General features: G+C 39.8%; 1 protein-coding gene across 9 annotated transcripts in view; it reads left to right on the forward strand.

The window, feature by feature from the left end:
- The window catches only part of CLTRN (collectrin, amino acid transport regulator), a 79,025-nt gene that overhangs the window by 32,895 nt on the left and 21,749 nt on the right, over positions 1-24,381 (forward strand). For 2 of the 9 annotated variants that reach the window (XM_089904760.1, XM_022562658.3), the window contains one exon: positions 13,526-20,194. The exons of 5 other annotated variants lie outside the window; for them this stretch is intronic. In XM_089904760.1, coding sequence (XP_089760886.1) covers positions 13,526-13,682 — 157 coding nt within the window. In that variant the 3' untranslated portion in view covers positions 13,683-20,194. Of the gene's footprint in view, positions 1-99; positions 2,164-13,472; positions 20,195-24,381 lie in introns of those variants that run through there. 2 more of the 9 variants (XM_089904761.1, XM_089904762.1) reach the window with 2 other exon arrangements.

Below are 24,381 nucleotides of genomic sequence, written 5' to 3' on the forward strand. Positions count from 1 at the left end.
TGGTATTAGAGAATTTCAGACCAGTGGGAGAGTTATTTAGGTAGAGAGGAGACAAGATTTCTTAGCACAATGAAAGGAGAAAATAATTTTGTTTACAAGCACCTCTGATCCAGAGGGGAAGTGAAGAGAGTCCTTAACTCTTCAGTAGACACTCTGATGCTTCTAAACCTTCCCTTCTGATACCAAGGAAGAGGAATTCTGGTAAGTGGAATCACAGGCACACACATTGGTTTTCAAAACGGTTGGTTCCCACAGGGGACATGCAGGTTGTGTTTGGCCAAGTGTGTGTTTGACTAAATGTTTCTCCTGAGACTTTCTACTTTCCATATTGTTCACCCTGGTTATTAGCAGAAGGTAATCATTTTAAATTGGGGGCTTTATAATTTTTTTCACAAATGGTAAGTGAAATGCTATGGAATAAATGTGATTTATGTGTAGTGCCCAAATTAAGCTCAAAGATTGAGATCAAGTTGTACTTGCTTGCTTTTATTGCTCTTGGCATGACACATAATGCTGAGAGGCTTGGTACAAATTATTAATCTGTTTTGTTTTGTTTTTCAGAATATTAAGAAATATTCTCTTGTAGTATTTGAATACCTATGTTTAATAGTTTTAAGTTTTATATTAATCCTGAAATGCTAGGATTCTATGGTTTCCAACAACTGTAACCTTTGTGAATTCACGCCATCTCCTTGGTTCCCAATTTCCTCACTAGTACAATATGGTGAAGGAGGTAGAAGAATGGGCTCTGGAGATAGACTGCTTGGATTCAAAGTATTTATTGCCTAGACTCTGCTCTTGTATGTAATCCATTAACTGCATGGATATCAGGAAATACAGGCAATGAGTCAGGGAAACCAAGCTCAAGAGGATATGGTTTGTGGTGCTCGAGTCAAGTTGGTTAAATTTTTCTTTACTGTCTGTGCGTAGATAACTTTGCTCGAGTGACAGTGAGGTATATTAGAAAGAATTAATTTGCTGGGATCAAAAGAGTTAATAGAGTTCTTGAAGTAGTGCCTGGCACTACTGCTGTTAGCTGTTACTGTTATTTTATTATCCTGCCAGTTGCTGGTCTTTCAGCTCGTTAGTGCTGGGATCAGCTATCTCTTCCTTCTGAGCAGATTCTGCAGTAATATAATAACTGAGTGTGTAGCATCATAATCTGTTGCCCAGGAGAAGGGAGGCTGTTGTCACAACCTTGCCTTCACAAATTTAGTTCATGTTCAAACCAGGAAACAGATGGACAAATCTCCTGTGTCAACCTGGAGAGCATCAATAATTAGCAAATAGAGTCAGGACAGTTATGACAATCTTCTGAAGAGGAATTAATTTGTTGGGTTTTACATTTGGTACGGAAAAAATTTGGTGGGTTTTTCTTGGGCAAAGTATTGCTTCAAAGGTGGGGAAAGAGTGCAGTTTGAAGTGGGGAGAGCCCTGATCATTGTGATGAAAGCCTTTTCTAATTGTGGAAAAATAGGAGTTGCCCCTGAAAGCCTTTAGTGGTGAGGAAGACAAAGATTTGTTCAAGAATCCAATTCATACATTAGATAATAATGAACATAGTTTGTGTGATACAAAATCTTAAACCTAGAAGACGAGGAGGGACCACAGGGTCATCTGAATCACCATTCTGCTTCTGCAGAGAAGAGTGCCCGTGTCGTCTGAGACATGTGCATCTTTATACTTACTACTGAAGAAATTGCTCAAGTAAAGCTTTAACTATTCTGGTAGCTGTGTCAATAACAGCATTCCTTTGACTGTTCAGAACCGCTGGGTGGAAAGTATGCAGTCACTGGGGGCCCAAACTAGGTGAACTCAAATACTAGTTATACCCTTTAGCTGAGTGACCTTGGTTGCATCATGTAATTTCTGTGGGTCTGTTTCTCCATCTGTTATAGGGAGATAATGTCTCACAGGACTTAAATGAGGATTGGGTGAAAAAATGTGTATAAAATACCTAGGTTATAGTATGTACTAAATAAACAGTAATTAGTATTATCCAAGATGAGCTTAACCCATTTCTGTGATTAAGGGATGCTGGAAAAAGATCTCTTTTCCATCCAGATATTGCCACCGTACTGCAGAAGATTTTCCAGTTCAATGGCTTATTGCTTGAGATTTTATTAGTTAACAAACACCTATTTGATTTTTTATTTTTTCATAAATATTTTATTTTATTTGACCATGGAAGTTTATCAGTATATATTTGACTATGTTCCTCAACCAATATAACTACAAATGAGGTACAGCAATGCCATTCCAACTGCATGATTTTAAGAAATTTATTCTGACATGGTGCCTAGACATTTTCTCCCACAAATTAGCCCCACTCCTAAGGATCAAGCAAGGTTGGCGATGGTCTTTGGAGAATATGGTCTTGACCATGGGCTCAAATCTCAGGTAGAGTTGGGTTTTTTTTGGTTTTTTTTTTTAACCATCTTTATTGGAGTATAATTGCTTTGCAATGGTGTGTTAGTTTCTGCTTTATAACAAAGTGAATCAGTTATACATATACATATGTTCCCATATCTTTTCCCTCTTGCGTCTCCGTCCCTCCCACCCTCCCAATCCCACCCCTCTAGGTGGTCACAAAGCACCGAGCTGATCTCCCTGTGCTATGCGGCTGCTTCCCACTAGCTATCTGTTTTACGTTTGGTAGTGTATATATGTCCATGCCACTCTCTCACTTTGGCACAGCTTACCCTTCCCCCTCCCCATATCCTCAAGTCCATGCTCTAGTAGGTCTGTGTCTTTATTCCTGTCTTACCCCTAAGTTCTTCATGAACTTTTTTTTTCCTTAGATTCCATATATACATGTTAGCATACGGTTTACGTTTTTCTCTTTCTGACTTACTTCACTCTGTATGACAGGCTCTAGGTCCATCCACCTCACTACAAATAACTCTATTTCATTTCTTTTTATGGCTGAGTAATATTCCATTGTATATATCTGCCACATCTTCTTTATCCATTCATCTGTTGATGGACATTTAGGTTGCTTCCATGTCCTGGCTATTGTAAATAGAGCTGCAATGAACATTGTGGTACATGACTCTTTGAATTATGGTTTTCTCAGGGTATATGCCCAATAGTGGGATAGCTGGGTCATATGGTAGTTCTATTTGTAGTTTTTTAAGGAACCTCCATACTGTTCTGCATAGTGCCTGTATCAATTTACATTCCCACCAACAGTGCAAGAGTGTTCTCTTTTCTCCACACCCTCTCCAGCATTTATTGTTTCTAGATTTTTTGATGATGGCCATTCTGAACAGTGTGAGATGATATCTCACTGTAGTTTTGATTTGCATTTCTCTAATGATTAATGATGTTGAGCATTCTTTCATGTGTCTGTTGGCAGTCTGTATATCTTCTTTGGAGAAATGTCTATTTAGGTCTTCTGCACAGTTTTGGATTGGGTTGTTTGTTTTTTTGATATTGAGCTGCGTGAGCTGCTTGTAAATTTTGGAGATTAATCCTCTGTCAGTTGCTTCATTTGCAAATATTTTCTCCCATTCTGAGGGTTGTCTTTTGGTCTTGTTTATAGTTTCCTTTGCTGTGCAAAAGCTTTTAAGTTTCATTAGGTCTCATTTGTTTATTTTTGTTTTTATTTCCATTTCTCTAGGAGGTGGGTCAAAAAGGATCTTGCTGTGATGTATGTCATAGAGTGTTCTGCCTATGTTTTCCTCTAAGAGTTTGATAGTGTCTGGTCTTACATTTAGGTCTTTAATCCATTTTGAGTTTATTTTTGTGTATGGTGTTAGGGAGTGTTCTAATTTCATACTTTTACATGTACCTGTCCAGTTTTCCCAGCACCACTTATCAAAGAGACTGTCTTTTCTCCACTGTATGTTCTTGCCTCCTTTATCAAAGATAAGGTGACCATATGTGCATGGGTTTATCTCTGGGCTTTCTATCCTGTTCCGTTGATCTATATTTCTGTTTTTGTGCCAGTACCATACTGTCTTGTTTACTGTAGCTTTGTAGTATAGTCTGAATTCAGGGAGCCTGATTCCTCAAGCTCCATTTTTCGTTCTCAAGATTGCTTGGCTCTTCGGGGTCTTTTGTGTTTCCATACAAATTGTGAAATATTTTGTTCTAGTTCTGTGAAAAATGCCAGCGGTAGTTTGATAGGGATTGCATTGAATCTGTAGACTGCTTTGGGTAGTAGAGTCATTTTCACAATGTTGATTCTTCCAATCCAAGAACATGGTATATCTCTCCATCGATTTGTATCATCTTTAATTTCTTTCATCAGTGTCTTATAATTTTCTGCATACAGGTCATTTGTCTCCTTAGGTAGGTTTATTCCTAAATATATTATTCTTTTTGTTGCAATGGTAAATGGGACTGTTTTCTTAATTTCACTTTCAGATTTTTCATCATTAGTGTATGAGAATGCCAGAGATTTCTGTGCATTAATTTCGTATCCTGCTACTTTACCAAATTCATTGATTAGCTCTAGTAGTTTTCTAGTAGCATCTTTAGGATTCTCTATGTATAGTATCATGTCATCTGCAAACAGTGACAGCTTTACTTCTTCTTTTCCGATTTGGATTCCTTTTATTTCTTTTTCTTCTTTGATTGCTGTGGCTAGAACTTCCAAAACTATGTTGAATAAGAGTGGTGAGAGTGGTCAACCTTGTCTTGTTCCTGATCTTAGTGGAAATGGTTTCAGTTTTTCACCATTTACGACGATATTGGCTGCGGGTTTTTCATATATGGCCTTTGTTATGTTGAGGAAAGTTCCCTCTATGCCTACTTTCTGGAGGGTTTTTATCATAAATGGGTGTTGAATTTTGTCAAAAGCTTTCTCTGCATCTACTGAGATAATCATATGGTTTTTCTCCTTCAATTTGTTAATATGGTGTATCACGTTGATTGATTGGCATATATTGAAGAATCCTTGCATTCCTGGAATAAACCCCACTGGATCGTGGTGTATGATCTTTTTAATGTACTGTTGGATTCTGTTTGCTAGTATTTTGTTGAGGATTTTTGCATCTATGTTCATCAGTGATATTGGCCTGTCGTTTTCTTTCTTTGTGACATCCTTGTCTGGTTTTGGTATCAGGGTGATGGTGGCCTCGTAGAATGAGTTTGGGAGTGTTCCTCCCTCTGCTATATTTTGGAAGACTTAGAGAAGGATAGGTCAAACACCTATTTTAAAAGGCAAGTGATCTTATTAGGCCTGCTGTTTACTATAATAGTGGTGGACTGACTAATGAGTTCTCTCTAAAAAAAAAAAAAACCCCTGATTTGTAGCATTTGCTGACTTCCTATCCAGTCTGAAATTTCTGAGTGTTTGAGTCACCTCTAGCAAGCCTGTACCAGCCAGTTTCAACACGCCATTACAACTGCCGCCTCTTTGTGAAATAATTCGAGGAGGTTGCTTCTCTATTACTATCTAGTTGAGAACAGCAGTTTGCAGAATTGAGAGATTTGTTGCAGGAAAAAAGTTGGAAAAGTGATTTTTTTTTTCTTTTAGGGAATAATTAGGGAGTTGGGTATGTGGGAAGACAACCAAGATGAACTGCATATACTTGACAGTGGTGTCTGTACTAGATCTGTGTCAAGCCCCAGCCTGGAAGTGGATATTTTAGCTCTCTGGTCAGCTTTACGGTAATGGTGATGATGGTGATGGTGATAGTGATCACTGTAATGGTGGGGGTGATGTGATAATGCTAATGGTGGTGAAGTCGATGATGTGATGTGTGTTTTAGTTGAAGGAGCACTGGATCAATACTCCTGGTTTTGGGTTCCAGTCTCATGCCCTGGCATTTTTTAGCTGAATGACCTTGATCCAGTCATATATGGAAAATGAGGATAATATTTTCTTAAATAGTTATGATGATGGGAAGACAAAATTGGAGAATACACACAAGTGCTTCATACACTGGGGAGTGCTATATCAATGTAAAGAAGCATCATCATCAAAAAGCAGTTACAAAGTGCTAATTCTGTGTAACCTGGCACCTTGTGCTATAACAGAAGAGTCACAGACAGAGCACAATTTCAGACTTGTATGTATATAGTAGAGTTGATTCATGACTCCTGCATATAAATAGACTGTGATAATGTTATTGTCTTAGGAAGGGATCTTAAACAATGATCTGAATCCATCTCTCCAGAAGCCAAGGCCCAGAGAGGTAAAAATATCTTATTCCTTTATTGACCATCCATTATGTGATAGGAGCTCTAGAATGTATCATGGAAGAGACGTACATAGATAACATGGGTGGTCTTTGCCTATAAGGAGATGATAATCTTGTAGTTGTAACAAAGCCAGGTCAAGGACTCAGGACATTGAACCCTAGCTAATGCTAGCAGTTGAGCAGAGTCACTAGTAAATTCACTTGGTTTATTTCTGGTTGTATTTCTGTTCCCATAAGGTCAATAGTAAAGGGAAGTGCACTTGGATTTCTATGAATTTTTTCACACAAGGGACTGGGGCTCAGCCAATATTTTCATATACTGAAACTTCACTTTCTTATAGAGTCTCAATTAAGTGAATAAATTGTCTTGAAAATAGAAATGTAAATGAAATCAGAAATGTTAGAGCTAATAATTGTTTTACTTTGCTGTTCTTAAATGTACACACTCAATAGGAGTCAAATATGTGGGCTTCGCTGGTGGCGCAGTGGTTGAGAGTCCGCCTGCCGATGCAGGGGACACGGGTTCGTGCCGCAGTCCGGGAAGATCGCACATGCCGCAGAGTGGCTGGGCCCGTGAGCCATGGCCGCTGAGCCTGCGCGTCCGGAGCCTGTGCTCCGCAACGGGAGAGGCCACAACAGTGAGAGGCCCGCGTACCGCAAAAAAAAAAAAAAAAAAAAAAAAAAAAAATGTGTTTTGAGAGAAGCCTGGGGAGATGAAATAGAGTTCTAGGTCTACTCCTTTCACCAGTCTCATTCCATTATGAAAGACAAGTTGCTCTACATATTTGAGTCTCAGCTCCTGCATTTGAAAAACAGTGATAATAATAAAATCTACATAGTATTGCAGTAGGAATTAGGTGAGATGATGTGTACAAAGCACTTAGTCTGCCGTGTAATAGATACTAATTCTTATTGTTTTTGCCATCACATCACCAGTCTCACTGTGCTGCAATGCCCACTAAAATCATTCCAGCAGTGCTGCCATTTCCCCAGGACTCATCCATACTGATTATGACCACAGTCCCAGTTCCCCAGTAATTAACTCTGTCCTGTTTTGGAATCATATTTGTCTGTCCTTTGTTGTTTGTCTGGCTGTTCTTGGGCCTTGGCTTTTCAGCCCTATCTTGTTTGAAGGGAGACAAAAATACTGTTTCTGCTTTTAGCTGCCACTTTATCTTGAGCAAACCCTGATCCTCAACACCCCCTAGCTACGTGGGCCACCCGATACAGGCAGACCTCACTTTATTGTGCTTCGCAGATACTGTGTTTTTTACAAATTGAAGCTTGTGGCAACCCTGCGTTGAGCAAGTCTGTCAGCACCATTTTTCCAACAGCATTGGCTCACTTTGTGTCTCTGCGTCACGTTTTGGTAATTCTTGCAATATTCCAAACATTTTCATTATTATTATATTTGTTATGGTGATCTGTGATCAGTGATCTTTGATGTAACTATTGGAATTGCGGGGGGGGGCGGGGAGGTCCACAGACCACGCGCACATAAGATGGCAAACTTAATGATGAATATTGAGTGTTCTGACTGCTCCACCAACAGGATGTTCCCCGTCTCTCTCCCTCTCCTCCAGCCTCCCTATTCCCTGAGACACAACAGTATTGAAATAAGGCCAGTTAATAACCCTGCAGTGGCTTCTGAGTGTTCAAGTGAAAGGAAGAGTCACATGTCTCTCACTTTAAATCAAAAGCTAGAAATGATTAAGCTTAGTGAGGAAGGCATGTTGAAAGCTGAGACAGGCTGAAAGCTGGGCCTCTTACATCAAACAGTTAGCCAAGTTGTGAGCGCAAGGGAAAAGTTCTTGAAGGAAATAAAAAGTGCTAATTCAGTGAGCACACAAATGGTAAGAAAGTGAAACAGCTTTATTGCTGATGTGGAGAAAGTTTCAGTGGTCTGGATAGAAGATCAAACCAGCCACAACATTCCCTTAAACCAAAGCCTAATCCAGGCAAAGCCCTGATTCTATTCAATGTTATGAAGGCTGAGAGAGGTGAGGAAGCTGCAGAAGAAAAGTCTGAAGCCAGCAGAGGCTGGTTCATGAGGTTTGCGGAAAGAAGCCGTCTCCATAACATCAAAAGTGCCAGGTGACGCAGCAAGTGCTGATGGAGAAGCTGCAGCAAGTTACCCAGAGGATCTAGCTGAGATAATTCATGATGGTAGCTACACTAAACAACAGATTTTCAATGTAGATGAAACAGCCTTCTATTGGGAGAAGATACCCCCCAGGACTTCCATAGCTAGAGAGGAGAAGTCAGTGCCCGGCTTCAAAGCTTCAAAGCACAGGCTGACTCTCTTGTTAGGGGCTAATGCACCTGGTGACTAAAAGTTGAAGCCAGTGCTCGTTTACCATTGTGAAAATCCCAGGGCCCTTAGGAATTATGCTAAATCTACTCTACATGTGCTCTATAAATGGAATAACAAAGCCTGGATGACAGCACATCTGTTTACAACATGGTTCACTGGATATTTTAAGCCCACTGTTGAGGCCTACTGCTCAGAAAAAGATTCCTTTTAAAATATTACTGCCCATTGACAATGCATCTAGTCACTCAAGAGCTCTGATGGAGATGTATAAGAAGATTAATGTTGTTTTCATGCCTGCTAACACAACATCCATTCCTCAGCCCATGGATCAAGGAGTAATTTAGACTTTCAAGTCGTATTATTTAAGAAATACACTTCATAAAGCTACAGCTACCATAGATAGTGATTCCTGTCATGGATCTGGGCAGAGTCAGTCAAAAACCTTCTGGAAAGGATTCACCATTCTAGATGCCATTAAGAACATTCATGATTCATAGGAAGGGGTCCAAATATCAACATTCACAGGAGTTTGGAAGAAGTTGATTCCAATCATCACGGATGACTCTGAGGGGTTCAAGGCTTAAGTGGAGGAAGCAGCTGCAGATGTGGTGGAAAAAGCAAGAGAACTAGAACTAGAAGTGGAGCCTGAAGATGTGACTGAATCATTGCAATCCCATGACAAAACCTTGACAAATGAGGAGTTGCTTCTTATGGATGAGCCAAAAAAGTGGTTTCTTGAGATGGAATCTACCCCTAGTGAAGATGCTGTGAAGATGGTCGAAATGACAACCAGGGATTTAAAATATGACATTAACTTAGTTGATAAAGCAGCGGCAGGGTTTGAGAGGATTGACTCCAATTTTGAAAGAAGTTCTCCTGTGGGCAAAATGCTATCAAACAGCATTGCATGTTACATACAGAGAAATCATTCATGAAAGGGAGTCAGTCGATGCAGCAAACATCACTTTTGTTTAATTTTAAGTAATTGCCACACCCACCCAGCCTTCAGCCATCACCCTGGTCAGCAGCCATCGACGTCAAGGCAAGACCCTCCACTAACAGAAAGGTTCCAATTCGCTGAAGGCTTAGATGATGGTTAGCATTTTTTATCTCCAAAATATTTTAAAATTAAGGTATGTACTGTGATTTTTTTTAGACATAATGCTGTTGCACATTTAATAGACTACAGTATAGTGTGGCTCGCTTTATTGCAGTTGAACCAAACCTGCTGTATCTCCAAGGTATGCCTGTACTTTTTTGGTCCCCTCTTTTGCCCATCTTCTCTCTGGATTTATGAGAAATAGCCACACTAAGGCTTCTAAGAGCTAGTTTCAGGTGTTTTAATCACGGGTTTTTTTTTGTTTTGTTTTGTTTTTAATCCTCTTCCTGAACCACCTGACATGCAGGAACAGCGGAAGTCATTAACACTCATTTTTATTTTTCAGGAAAAAGAATTCATGTTTTTAGCAGAACATCAAATCAGAATGATCCAGAAAGATAGTTAAGTTTTATTATACTTAGAGCAATGTGCAGGCAGTGACTCAGTTTATTACAGGACACACTATGAAATGTGACAAAGGGCTGTATTACTGTTAGATAACCTTTGAACTTCTTATCATGTCCACCAGCCAGCAAGTTACTGACACTGCAGTTTGTGAAGCCTGGCAGTGCCAAGACTGTGAACAACTAGATCTAAGGTCACAAAAAAATAACATGTACCTAATTTGTCATGGACACGGCTCTCGTTTTGATAAATTTCCACAGCGATTTTGCTCAGAATCTTTTTGATTAAGAAATCCTTCTTCTAATGAAGAGAAACTTGTCCTCATCCATCTGCATCTTCCTTTTTCGTTCTTCCCCATTCCTTGTGATGCCTGGTGGATTTTTTTTCCTTTGTGGTTGACGGGGGGAGGGGAGGCAGGATTTCTTGTCATGATCTGCAAGTGTCCAGCTCTCTGCAATTTTTCTTCTAATTCTGTAAAAACATTTTTTTAACTGAAGAAACTGGCAAATGAACACTGGCAACCATTACTTCTAAGACTGCTGTTGCATTGCCACCTACTTCACAATGCTCCATCCACAAGGATTTTTGTAATATGAGTTTCATACTTATATACACAAATTTCAGGGTAAAACTTCACTGTTAAAAACCTATTTATTGTTATGGAGAATTATTATTCACTCCAAGCCCAATGAGGAGTGACTTGGGGAGAAATTGCGTGAGCTAGGCATTTTTGATGATAATTTATAAATATACATTTGTCGCTAGGGTGTCATTCTTACTGAAACATCACTCCTCTCTTTTATAATCCATGAAAAGGAGGGGAGAATGAGTGAAATTTGGAGCTTTTCTTTTTTATTGAGCCCTTTCTTTTCACTTTAGGACAAGAACTGTATCCCTTCCAACACATAGTAGGCACTCAAAACATAGTTATTGAATGAATGTTGGATACTATGAATGGAAGTGATGTGTTCGATGGTTATAGAATGTCAGTTGTCTTTGCTTTCTGGACGACGTGGAAAGTGACGAGATACCCCTGTCTACAGGAGGAGGGGCCAAAGAATTCTAGTCCTCTGATAGGTGATTTCACCTGGCTGGAGGACCTTCTCATCACAGGAAATTGTATGCCTACTCCAACTGGCACTGATCGTTGACCGCTGATGCTTGGAATGGACAGTGCAGTATCTTCACCCTGAGGAAGGGAAAACACAGCAGCCTGTTCTTACCTAGGTCTCTGGGACTACAACCCACCGACTTCCACTCCCAGCGTTGGGCCTGTAGTGATACATTTTGACATTTGACAGTAGCATGCACAATGGCAAAATACTTTCAAGTGATGACAGTGGGATCTACAGTATTGAAATGCTACTTTACTTTTCTTTATAAACTCCACCTATTTGAAATTATCTAATAAACCATCAGTGAAGCCTGGCAAAATCTGTACTCACTCCTAATTCTTAAGGCGTGAAAATGAGTACTTTCCTCCATCCATTTGAAAAAATAACTATTCAATAAATACAAGAAATATCACGTGTACATTCCCTTCCTTCCTTCCTCCCTTCCTCCGTCCCTTCCTCCCTTCTTCCCTTCCTTCCCTCTTTCTTTCTCTTTCTTCTGATAGATCCCATTCAAAATCTACCTTGGGCTGCTGTCTGAGTAACTTTGCCTACAGCATTAGTCCATCCATTCTTCCATCCAGTTGTTTGTTCCATCACCCAACTACTGTCCAATCATCCATCCACCCATTCATCCATCCATCTATTAATTCATCATCCAGCCAACCAGTCACTGATCTACATTCATTGATCCATCCATTTATCTGTCTAACTAGCTAGCCAGCTACTCATGCGTCTGTCCATCCAACTCTAAGCACAGTAGTTGAGTGCCTACTCTATGCTGTCAGCTGTTTTACAAAATATCTTTTAATTTGGAGTTGTCTGATTAGTTCCTCCTGAGAGATTCAGGTCAAAAAAATTTGGTGATGGGGTAGGGCAGGAACACAGGACACAGAATTTTATTTTTAAAAAATATATCTTCTTGGTGCATCACATCTAGAGGCACTTGTCAATTTGTCTCATTGTTGGTGATATTCACCAAATTTCTCCCTTTACAAAAAACAAATGTCTCTTTATAATTAGTACATTGCTTGTAGGGGTGTTACATTGAGACCCTGTGAGTATTCTATTCCTTAGTCATCTCCCACTCAGTGGTTTAGTATCCATTGAGGAGCCTCATCAGAATCAATTATTATTTGGTGATTTTCTGTTTCTGTTGCACCTTCTATATTGGTTGTCATTCTTTTGTAAACAAGAGCTCTTTCTTTTCTCTGCCTTCTTCCACCATATTCTTTAAAGCGCTTTGAAATGAGCTCTCATGTAGGACTAATAGGGAATTCTACCTTGATCATCTTTGGGGCATCTTCACCACCTCCTCACCCACTAGAAATTCACTAAGTTTCTAAGGGACTTCCATAGCGGTGGAAGTCCATCCTGGTCACCACAGCAGTGTCCACCATCCCAGCCATGTGATCCACTCAGGTCTGCCTCTTTGGAGCTTCTACAGATTTCTGGGACAAGAGACTCTTTGCCAAGTCTGGGAGCCTCGTGTCTAACATCATGCCTCCATGGTGCCCTAACATCTAACTTGTGATAATCCTGAGGGAAACTCTTCTGCCCTCTGATTGCCTAGAGGTACTCACATCTCTTTTCTCCCCCTACCTCTATGATATCAAGCACAACTGGCTCAGTGTCTTGGCCTTTCACAAAGGACAGGAAGAATGTTTGAATTCAAGGCTACATTTTCCCACACTCCAGGGAAAGATTAAGGATCTGGTTACCACTTGGATTGGGGTAGCAGGGTCCTTAAAGGGTCTGAGAATGAATAACTTAAAAATTTACCTGTTAAATAGAATTTTTTGGAATGACCTGGGATTATAGCTATGAGTTGTAATTAGTAAAATGTGTTCGGAGTTCCAAAAACCTGACTTAACAAATGAATACAACTATTTTGTAATGAGTAAAGCCAAGGAATGATACCTGCAGTTTACAATGGTTACATCCTTTCTACAAAGTAATGTGAGTTTGCTTCTTGGTATCTCATTTCAACCTGATTTTTACCTAACATTTGCAGACCATTAATTTGTCAAATCTTGTGAGAGGAATTTATTACTTTTTTAAATACAATTTTTGTGAAGTTCTCCTAGAGCTAAATTTTTTAACTTGCCAATTTACCATATGTTTTCCTCACATTCCTTCATGCAGTTTGTGTGTGTGAATGTACATATGTATATGTGTGTGTATACAAACATATTCATTCATACAAATATATATATTCATTCATATACATATATATATAAAATCCATGCAGACTTCTGATCTTGATAGCATCTTTTCACCTCATCAACTCTTTATGATCTTTGAAATTTATTTGAAAATACACAATGTCATCTATTTTCCCCATCATTCTAGGGTTCCTCTTCCCTTTCCTGATCTCCATGTTTGTACAGAAGACCATCCTTTCTCTTCCTAGATCCCAATCATTCTTTTTATGTGCATTTAGGAAGAACAAAGGACCTTCTGAAATGGAAGACACTGAAGATAAATGGGAAAACACAGTCAAAATTGAAAATGGCATCCCCTGCGATCCCCTGGACATGAAGGGAGGGCATGTTAATGATGCCTTTGTGACAGAGGATGAGCGGCTCACCCCCCTCTGAAGGGCTGCTGTTTTCTTTCCCCCTGAAACTCAACACTTGTTTCTGTGCAACTGCTGAACATCACAATTCACTGAGGGAAGATTATATATTTTGTGTCACCATTCTTCTTTTGTAAGAAATTTTGAATGTGCATGCAATTGAAAGGCAATGAATTATACCCATGAAGACCGTTGGAATAATAAGCTGTTGACTATCCAGAATATTCTAAAATATTTCTCTGACAGCACAGTGTGTAAGTGCAGGCATGTGACATTTGTAGTTACTGATTTTAAAATGCATTAGTATTTAAGCATTTCCAGCAATAAGGTCAGGCCAGTATATATATATCACACTTTAAAGACCTAAGAAAAAATACTTTTCCAGTGGAGAATGCCTATAATATGGTGTCCAAATCATTGAAAATGGATCCTTTTTGAATATCATTTATATCACTCTGTATATGACAAGATAAGCAAGAAGAACAAGTAATTACTGTAAATGGGTTGGATAAAAATGGGCGTGTTGATATACGAGGTGGAATTTGATCCTGTTATCATACCAACAGTTGCTTATATATGTTTTCTGACTATCAGTCTCTAATAGGGCATCTCTATTCATTGATTATTTCTGCAGTTTGTAGAAGTACAATCTATGCTAACTTAATAAAGTGCTAATCATCTCTTTTTAAGTGACTGATTGTAGTCTGCAATTTATTTTCACACTGTGAAACATAGTAAGCCTAATTTTTATGTTATGTTTAATCTGCTCTCCAGTCCTAGAAATGAATTATTTTTGTTGTGTGTATCCCTGCTTGAAGACTGTAGTTTTTAGACTTGATTTTACTTTCAGGTAGGCCATGTATCATTCTAAATTCTAATAATAATTATTATACATGTATTAATAGAAGGAACATATGCAGCTCAATCTCCCACTGCTATCACCCATAGTTGGTGTTCCGGCAGTAGTCTCTAACTCACTTCCCTGCCTCCAGTGGATACAAACTCTAAGAGGGGTAGTGGAATGCAGAAGGTTTATTGGGGAGTGCTCTCAGGAGATATACCTGTAAGAAGTGAGGAAGGCACGTGTGGTAGACACTAAGGTGTCTGTCATCTCCTGGTGTTCACGCCTTCATGTAACCCTCTCTCCGTGAGTGCGGAGGGGACCTATGACTTGCTTCTAATGAATAGAATACAGCAAAGCTGGTGAGATGTCACTCCTGCAGTTAATTTTTTTTTTTTTGCGGTACACGGGCTTCTCACTGTTGTGGCCTCTCCCGTTGTGGAGCACAGGCTCCGGACACGCAGACTCAGTGGCCACGGCTCACGGGCGTAACTGCTCCGCGGCATGTGGGATCTTCCCGGACCGGGGCGTGAACCCATGTCCCTTGCATCGGCAGGCGGACTCTCAACCACTGCGCCACCAGGGAAGCCCCCTGTAGTTAATTTATATGATATCTGAGTCTGTCTTGCTAGCATACTTGTTCCAGAGACTCTCCTTGCTGGCTTGATTAAGTAAATGGGCGTGTTGGGAAAGCACAAATGAAACTGTGAGCAGGCTCTAGGAATTGCTGGTGGCCTCTCAGCACCAAAGATAGCCTCCAGCCAATAGCCAGCAAGAAGCTGGGATCCTCAGTCCTACAACCACAAGGAAATGAATTCTGTCAACAACTGAAGTGAGTTTGGAAGTGGATTTTTCCAAAGTCACATCTCTAGATGAGAATGTAGTCTGGCCAACACTTTGACTGCAGCCTGAGCAGAGGATCCAGTTGAGCTGTGCCCAGACTCCTGACCCATGGACGTTGTGAGATGATAAATGTGTGTTTTTTAGGCCACTAAGTTTGTGCTAAAGCATTATGCAGCCATAGGAAACTAACAGAGTAGGATTAAGCAGAGGGAGAAGTAACCGGAAACATGGTTACAACAGAGGCCTCAGCCAATTCTTCAGGGATCTTAGGAGCTGAGGTTGTCCCTGATTGAGATAATGTGGCTGGGCCTTTGTATCTCTCCATTAGCCAGTTACAGTCATGGATGCTCTCTGGGAAAGGATCTGCCCTTGGAAAGGGCAGTTCCCTGTGGCTGAGGGCAATTCCCACTGAAGGACGCAGCCATGAACCTTCAAAAGCCATTATTTCCAGAAGCAGGGGATGGGTATGTGGGCCCTAAAGAGGGGGCCTGGGTGGACCCCCAGAATATCCACGACACCTTCGCAAGTTATTTGGCTGCAATGTAGGTTGAATGAATATCCAAAATGCAAACCTGATTCTGTTGGTTCCTCACATAAAAACTTTTAAAAATGGTTTCTTATTCTCTTTAGGATAAAGCCAGACTCCTTAACACGGGGCCTGCTGCGGTTTGACCCCCACCTTCTTCTCTAACTTCATCTCTCACACTTCTACCCTTCTGTTTCTCTGTCTGTCTCTCTCTCATCCAATCCTAATAGATCTCTCACTTCCAGGCCTTTGAACAAGCTGTTACCTCTGCCTGGAACACTCTGCCCCATCTTCCAGCCACTCTTCCAGCTTGTCCTAGAGTTTCTCTCACTTAAATCTCTCATCCTCCTAGAGGTCTTTCGTGGGCCTCCAGGCTAAGTGCTCCTAGACTGCCCAGATAATGATACTCATCTTGTACTGGAATTATATTACACTTAAATGTGCTTTTGTAGAAAAAGGAGACCACAAAGGCAAGAGTGCCCTGGGGCCCACATAAGTCTTCTAATACAACCTTGTCTCCATAAAGGTTTTCATAATTCACTTCATTTTCTTCCCACCTCTAACCAGATAGAATTAACCACTGCTTTGTAACCTCACCATATCTACACATCTTTTCAGTTATAACCATCACAATATTTTATTTTGACTATTTGTTTATATACCTTCACACTAACTGTAATATTCTTAGAGGCAGTGTTCAAGTCACTTAGCATACTGCCTTGTCTTCCTATTTCCTTCCCTTTCTGTCTTCATTCTTTCTTTCCTTTATTCTATAACGGTGAGCAAAATCGAAAACAGTCGCTGCCCTCATGGAGCTGAAAGTCTACATAGTCAGAACTCAATAAATGTGTGCTAATAAACAAGCAAATGAGATGGTGGCTGTCACAAGGCCATAGTCTTATACCTTCTGGGAGCAAAGCCTGGCCCCTCTCTGTACGTGGAGGAGCTTGAATTGGTGGCTGCAAATTTTTTGACTTGGGCACCATTTTGACTTGGGAACTATGTACTCTTTAACGTTATTAGGGCTTCCTTATTTTTAGGAGAGGAATGGGATTTCAGTTGGTTTACTAAAGAACCATTTTCTATCTTACATCCTCTTGAGTTGTGTACTCCATAATACGGTGGCCTTGCATATAGAATTGGTGAAACATCATCTGAATTCCATCAGTGTGCACTAGCAGGCACCATCCAAGACATGCATTCTCAAGAGGGTGGAAATTGTTCTTGGTGGGGAGAAAAAAAATTCAGTATTACAATGGTTTATAATCCTCCAAAGGACCACAGTACATAAACAGGTGTAAAGTGTATCTATGGTATTAAAATTTCCTGGGTGAGCTATTAGGAGAAGATGTCTGAAAAGTCTCAATAATGGGAAAAAAAATTGAGAAACACCGATCCTAGATAAGCTTCTTATTTTGAAGGCATGGGATGGACCAATTTGATCATTAGATCATTTTCTTCACTGTTTATCCTGAAGGGGAGGGGATCTGTTCCATTGGCAAAGATCTGCTCCGGTAAATATCCTTGTTGAGGAAGTTTTCCATGCTAGCAGAGATGCGCTGTAAACTTGACAGTCAATATAACAGCAAAATAGAGCTTATGTCTCCTGCCCACTGGCTTTGACAAACACTCTGGGTAATTAGAGGGCAGTCAATCATCAACTATACCTTTCATTTTAAAAATAATGATCCTGTAATGTCCCACAAGGGAACACATTGTGAGGTGATATGTACTGGAAATAAAATGCTGTAAAGCGAGTGGAAATATAGCTGTCACTCCAGTCTCCAAGTCCTTAGCAAAAACTGTGATGAAACTGGAAAGACAGAAGCATCTGAAAACCAAGTCACTGCAGAAACAATGAGCTGGGATGGTGATATCTGGACTTGTTTCACAGAAGAAATGTAAATGCAGGTAGATTTTGGGTTTTGGGGTGTAGTTTCATCTACCATGTTTTCCACAAGGACTAACCAATACAAAACATCACTATATAAAAGAATGCAGTGAACTGTTGCGTTTAGAATGATACATGATCAGATTCCAGATATTAGTACCACCAAGTGAAGTATGCGCATTTATCATCCCTGGATAAGGAACAAGGAATAGGACAGAACACAGGTGAAGAACCAGAAAGAGTATAAAATCCCTCAAAGTCCAAATTCCCAGTCCTTATTTCAAAGTTATGGAGCCCCTTAACATAGTATTTTATTTCCCACTTTACATCTTGTTTTGTTTCATAAAAAATATTACATGTCTAGTTACCTCAATTACACAAGCAAATGCATGGAAGATTTTCCTTCTTTCTTACTAACTTTCCTTTGGCCCTTCCTCCCTCCCTCCCTCCCTCCCTCTCTCCCTTCCTTCCTTCCTTCCTTCTTGCCTGAAGAATTTATTGAGTGGAGGCACTCTGTGTAAGATAAGATGCTAGGTTCAGGAAATATAAACACAGAGATAATTTCCTAGAAGGGACCTGTTCATAATTTATAACGAGATTCAGTTTATTACCAAGAATACCATTCTGTTTTAGGAAATTTTGGTTTGAATGAATGAATAATTTCTAGTTGTTATTTATTGAGTTATTTTGCTTTTTATTTTCACAGCACTGGTTGAAAATGGATTTTATATTAGTTATGGGCAGAGACTATGAGCCAGTTTATAAGGCACAGCGTTAGTCTCTTCTTTATTATAACATATTAGGGGCAGTAGTAGGATGCAAGTAGTTGGTACAGGTCTTTATCTTGGTACTGGGCAGTAGGGGAGAGTTTGGCCAGTAAAGAAATGACAACTGTGTCCCTAGAAGTAATTTTTCCATAGTTACTCTTTGATATTGCTTATATTTTTTGAAAATTAGTGAACATATGACAATAATATGGGCGTGGGGTGTTGGGTGAAGGGAGAGATTTCGTCAGATGCAGAGAAAGTGATCCTAGGTTGGTTGGTTGGTTTGTTTTTTCCCAAGTGTCTGATGTCTTTTGGCCCAATCTGTAAGTAGGTTCCCAGAACAACAGGGCTAGGTCATATCCATGACCATCGGAAAGGGTAGCACAAAAGCTCCTGGGCCTGGTGTAGAACAAAAGTGAGCACTAGCCACCATGGGCAGGCAGGCCTAGAAGGTGCCATTGTCAGGTGCCTTGCTGCAGTAAACAAGTGGCCCCTTTTGCACAACTTAGCAAAAGTTCAATTAAGACTCGTGTTAATCACTCCTGGATTCCATTTGTCCTCCTCCACCGTAATTAGTGAACAGTGAATCAGGGTGGCAATATTCAGTTTGTATCAGGGTAGCATTTTTTTTTTTTTTTTTTTTTGTACGCGGGCCTCTCACTGTTGTGGCCTCTCCCGTTGCGGAGCACAGGCTCCGGACGCACAGGCTCAGCGGCCATGGCTCACGGGCCCAGCCGTTCCGCGGCATGTGGGATCTTCCCGGACCGGGGCACAAACCCGCGTCCCCTGCATCGGCAGGCGGACTCTCAACCACTGCGCCACCAGGGAAGCTCCAGGGTAGCATTTGAAAACTTAGGAGGTGGAACCAGATCAAATTGCTGCTATGCAATCATTTTTGACCTACAGAAATGGCAATTTCCTATACTTCAAGCTGTTAGTTCACTAGTCAATTCTTTGGAATTTAGGAAAGATGTTCCCCATGTAAATATGTCATATGTGGCAAGACAGCCTTCAGGCCAGCTCACAGGAGCATATTAACCCATAATGTAGCTGAAATGTTGTATATTTATGATGTACAGTATTAGAAGACAAACTGTTATAATGCCAGCGATTTAATGGAAACAAACAACAAAAAAAGAAGACTAATAAGAGCCATCTTTGATTGTATTTTATTATCAGTGCTTGAGGAGAAGCAGGTTTTAATGGAACAATAAGGAAGTGCATGGAACTAGTGAAAGGAATTTAACTCTGAGGACCTTTAAAGGATGTTGATCCTGGCTAATTAAAAGTTAGGTCTCTATTTACTGTCTTGGCTTCACCAATATCCACTTGCTCCCTAACTCTTTGCATTCTGGGTTCCATTCCCGTAACCCTGAAGAAACTGCTCTCTCAAAGGTCACTAGGGAATCGCTGGTTGCCAAGGTCACGGCATCTTGGTCCTCACCCTCCTGAATCTTTTTGACTCACTTGACAGTGTAGGGCGCTCTGCCCCCCTGTTTGATACACTCTTCCTTCTTGACTTTCCTGTGATATGATCCTATCCTTTTACTCATCCCCTCTCTCTAATCATTCTCCAAGAAGCCAGAGAAGAAGTTGAAAGGGAAAGAAAGACACGGGTGAAAAATTAAGAGATTTTGTGTAAAGTGTAGTTGAGCTGTCAGTAGTGCAAGAAAAGAGAGTTGCCTCTTGTGCATAATGAAGGTCATGGAGAAAATGCTTGGGCCTGAAGGTTCTCTCTGCTGACCACCAACAGGTTGGTTGCTCTTCAGAGAAGCCTTGGAGTAAGAGGTAAAAGGTGCGTAGTAGTCATTGTATGTTAAATAGTCAGTGCTTCACACAGTGGTGGAGAGCACCAAGGCTAGGGGAATACACATCCACAATCTGCAACTCCGAAATCCAAAACTCTCTGAAAACCATTTGGCAGCAAGCCTGGCCCAGATATGATACTCTTTATGATCTTTACTGTACTCAGTGGTCTTTATTTATTGTACTTATTGAATGCAGAAATATTCAACTGTTTACTGATGGGATGCTGCCCCAGATCTCACAGGGTGTAGATTAATACATGGTATATGCACAGTATTACCGCTAGTATCGCCTGAGTTCTAATCCTAACACCACCATTTACTAAGTGGGTGGCCCCAGGTGAGTAGGGCTTCATAAACGCAGAGAGGAAGCAATCCGGTGAAATAACTTATTTCCGTTTGATGTAAATAGACTAGCTTTAAAAAGGAATTAATACTTGCCCTATTGGTCCAAAGTGTTGTTGCGAGAATAGAATGAAATAAAGAATAAACACAGCAAAATTAATGAAGAAAGTGTGCACTGTGAGTGAAATTTTTCTTTGTTAAAATTGATAGTGAAACTTCTCAACTTGAGGCCATAGAGAGGAATAAGGATTTATTTAAGGAAAATATTTTACTGTATGAATAATTCATAACTACAATGGCTTAATCTCAGAAGGAGATAACCTACCCATCTAGGAAGACACAACTACACATAGATGAAGTATCTATTTGACTTTTCAACCCAAAGAAATTAAAACAAAAACAAAAACAAACCTACAAAACTCCACTAGTGTAATTGCAAATAAAAAACTTCCAAGTCCGTACACATTGCTTCTAACTACCACGATGCCTTCATTTTTCCCTAGAGGATATAATTCTATATAATCCCTGAAGAGACAGAGAGACAGATTGAGACAGAGAGAGAGGGAAACTTGTGGTAACTCAGCTAATCATCCCAGTATTAACTTCAGTTCAGTTAGGTAAGGATGATTATGTTTTTAAATAATTACTCTTTTTTTTTGACTATCATCATTGAACCAGTTGACATTTGTTGAATCAACTGGCCTCCCAGTCAACTGAGTTAAAAATTATACCTGACTGGATGGGCAAGCTGTTTTGTTGAATTAACTACTTAATATGGTAGAACTTTGTGCATCCAGTCAAATTCTACTGACACTTAGACTCTCCTATATTGAGGATTGGTGCCTGTGACTTTTCTGCCAGGTATGTGGGGATGAGTCACCCATCCTATTTCTTCATTAGTTAGGACTCTTACAAGCAAAGACTCAAAGGTCCCTGGGAGGACAGGGCCACAAGACAGCAGTAGAAAAATTTCATATGATAAGCGTTTTGGCTTTTTTTTTTTTTAATTTTACTTGAATTTTATTTTTTCATTTTTTATTATTTTTTATTATTTTTTAACATCTTTATTGGAGTATAATTACTTTACAATGTTGTGTTAGTTTCTGCTGTAGAGCAAAGTGAATCAGCTATACGTATACATATATCCCCATATCCCCTCCCTCTTGCGTCTCCCTTCCGCCCTCAATATCCCACCCCTCTAGGTGGTCACAAAGCACCGAGCTGATCTCCCTGTGCTATGCAGCTGCTTCCCACTAGCTATTTTACATTTGGCACTGTATATATCTCAATGCCACTCTCTCATTTCATCCCAGCTTACCTTTCCTCCTCCCCATGTCCTCAAGTCTATTCTCTACATCTGCGTCTTTATTCCTGTCCTGCCCCTACGTACTTCATAATCTTTTTTTTTTCTTAGATTCCATATATGTGTGTTAGCATATTTGTCTTTCTCTTTCTGACTTACCTCACTCTGTATGACAGACTCTAGGTCCATCCACCTAACTACAAATAACTCAATTTCATTTCTTTTTATGGCTGAGTAATATTCCATTGTGTATATGTACCACATCTTCTTTATCCATTCATCTGTCGATGGACACTTAGGTTGCTGCCATGTCCTGGCTATTGTAAATAGAGCTGCAATGAACACTGTGGTACATGACTCTTTTTGAATTGTGGTTTTCTCAGGGTATGTGCCCAGTAGTGGGATTGCTGCGTCATATGGTAGTTCTATTTTTAGTTTTTTAAGGAACCTCCATACTTTACTCCATAGTAGCTGTATCAATTTACATTCCCACCAACAGTGAAAGAGTGTTCCCTTTTCTCCACACCCTCTCCAGCATTTATTGTTTGTAGATTTTTTGATGATGGCCCTTCTGACCGGTGTGATGTGATACCTCATTGTAGTTTTGATTTGCGTTTCTCTAATGATTAGTGATGTTGGGCATCCTTTCATGTGTTTGTTGGCAATCTGTATATCTTCTTTGGAGAAATGTCTATTTAGGTCTTCTGCCCATTTTGGGATTGGGTTGTTTGTTTTTTTGATATTGAGCTGCATGAGCTGCTTGTATATTTTGGAGATTAATCCTTTGTCAGTTGCTTCGTTTGCAAATATTTTCTTCCATTCTGAGGGTTGTCTTTTCGTCTTGTTTATGGTTTCCTTTGCTGTGCAGAAGCTTTGAAGTTTCATTAGGTGCCATTTGTTTATTTTTGTTTTTATTTCCATTTCTCTAGGAGGTGGGTCAAAAAGGATCTTGCTGTGATTTATGTCATACACTGTTCTGCCTATGTTTTCCTCTAAGAGTTTTATAGTGTCTGACCTTACACTTAGGTCTTTAATCCATTTTGAGTTAAGTTTTGTGTATGGTGTTAGGGAGTGTTCTAATTTCATTCTTTTACATGTAGCTGTCCAGTTTTCCCAGCACCACTTATTGAAGAAGACTCTCTTTTCTCCATTGTATATTCTTACCTCCTTTATCAAAGATAAGGTGACCATATGTGCGTGGGTTGATCTCTGGGCTTTCTATCCTGTTCCATTGATCTATATTTCTGTTTTTGTGCCAGTACCATACTGTCTTGATTACTGGAGCTTTGTAGTATAGTCTTCTCTTTCTCAAGATTGGCTATTCGGGGTCTTTTGTGTTTCCATACAAATTGTGAATTTTTTTGTTCTAGGTCTGTGAAAAGTGCCGTTGGTAGTTTGATAGGGATTGCATTGAATCTGTAGATTGCTTTGGGTAGTAGAGTCATTTTCACAATGTTGATTCTTCCAATCCAAGAACATGGTATATCTCTCCATCTGTTTGTATCATCTTTAATTTCTTTCATCAATGTCTTATAGTTTTGTGCGTGCAGGTCTTTTGTCTCCTTAGGTAGGTTTATTCCTAGGTATTGTATTCTTTTTGTTGCAGTGGTAAATGGGAGTGTTTCTTTAATTTCTGTTTCAGATTTTTCATCTTTAGTGTATAGAAATGCAAGAGATTTCTGTGCATTAATTTCGTATCCTGCTACTTTACCAAATTCATTGATTAACTCTAGTAGTTTTCTGGTAGCATCCTTAGGATTCTCTACATATAGTATGTCACCTGCAAGCAGTGACAGTTTTACTTCTTCTTTTCTGATTTGGATTCCTTTTATTTCTTTTTCTTCTCTGATTGCTGTGGCTAAAACTTCCAAAACTATGTTGAACAATAGTGGTGAGAGTGGGCAACCTTGTCTTGTTCCTGATCTTAGAGGATATGGTTTCAGTTTTTCACCATTGAGAACGATGTTGGCTGTTGGTTTGTCATATATGGCCTTTATTGTGTTGAGGTAAGTTCCCTCCATGCCTACTTTCTGGAGGGTTTTTATCATAAATGGGTGTTGAATTTTGTTGAAAGCTTTTTCTGCATCTAATGAGAGTATCATATGGTTTTTATCCTTCAGTTTGTCAATATGGTGTATCACATTGATTGATTTGCATATATTAAAGAATCCTTGCATTCCTGGGATAAACCCCACTTGATAATGGTGTGTGATCCTTTTAATGTACTGTTGGATTCTGTTTACTAGTATTTTGTTGAGGATTTTTGCATCTATGTTCATCAGTGATATTGGCCTGTAGTTTTCTTTTTTTGTGACATCTTTGTCTGGTTTTGGTGTCAGGGTGATGGTGGCCTCGTAGAATGAGTTTGGGAGTGTTCCTCCCTCTGCTACATTTTGGAAG

The sequence above is a fragment of the Delphinapterus leucas genome, chromosome X (genome assembly GCF_059928025.1).
Source record: "Delphinapterus leucas isolate spDelLeu-1000000601 "Yukka" chromosome X, BTC_Dleu_Yukka2, whole genome shotgun sequence".
In the NCBI taxonomy this organism is placed as follows: Eukaryota; Metazoa; Chordata; class Mammalia; order Artiodactyla; family Monodontidae; genus Delphinapterus; species Delphinapterus leucas.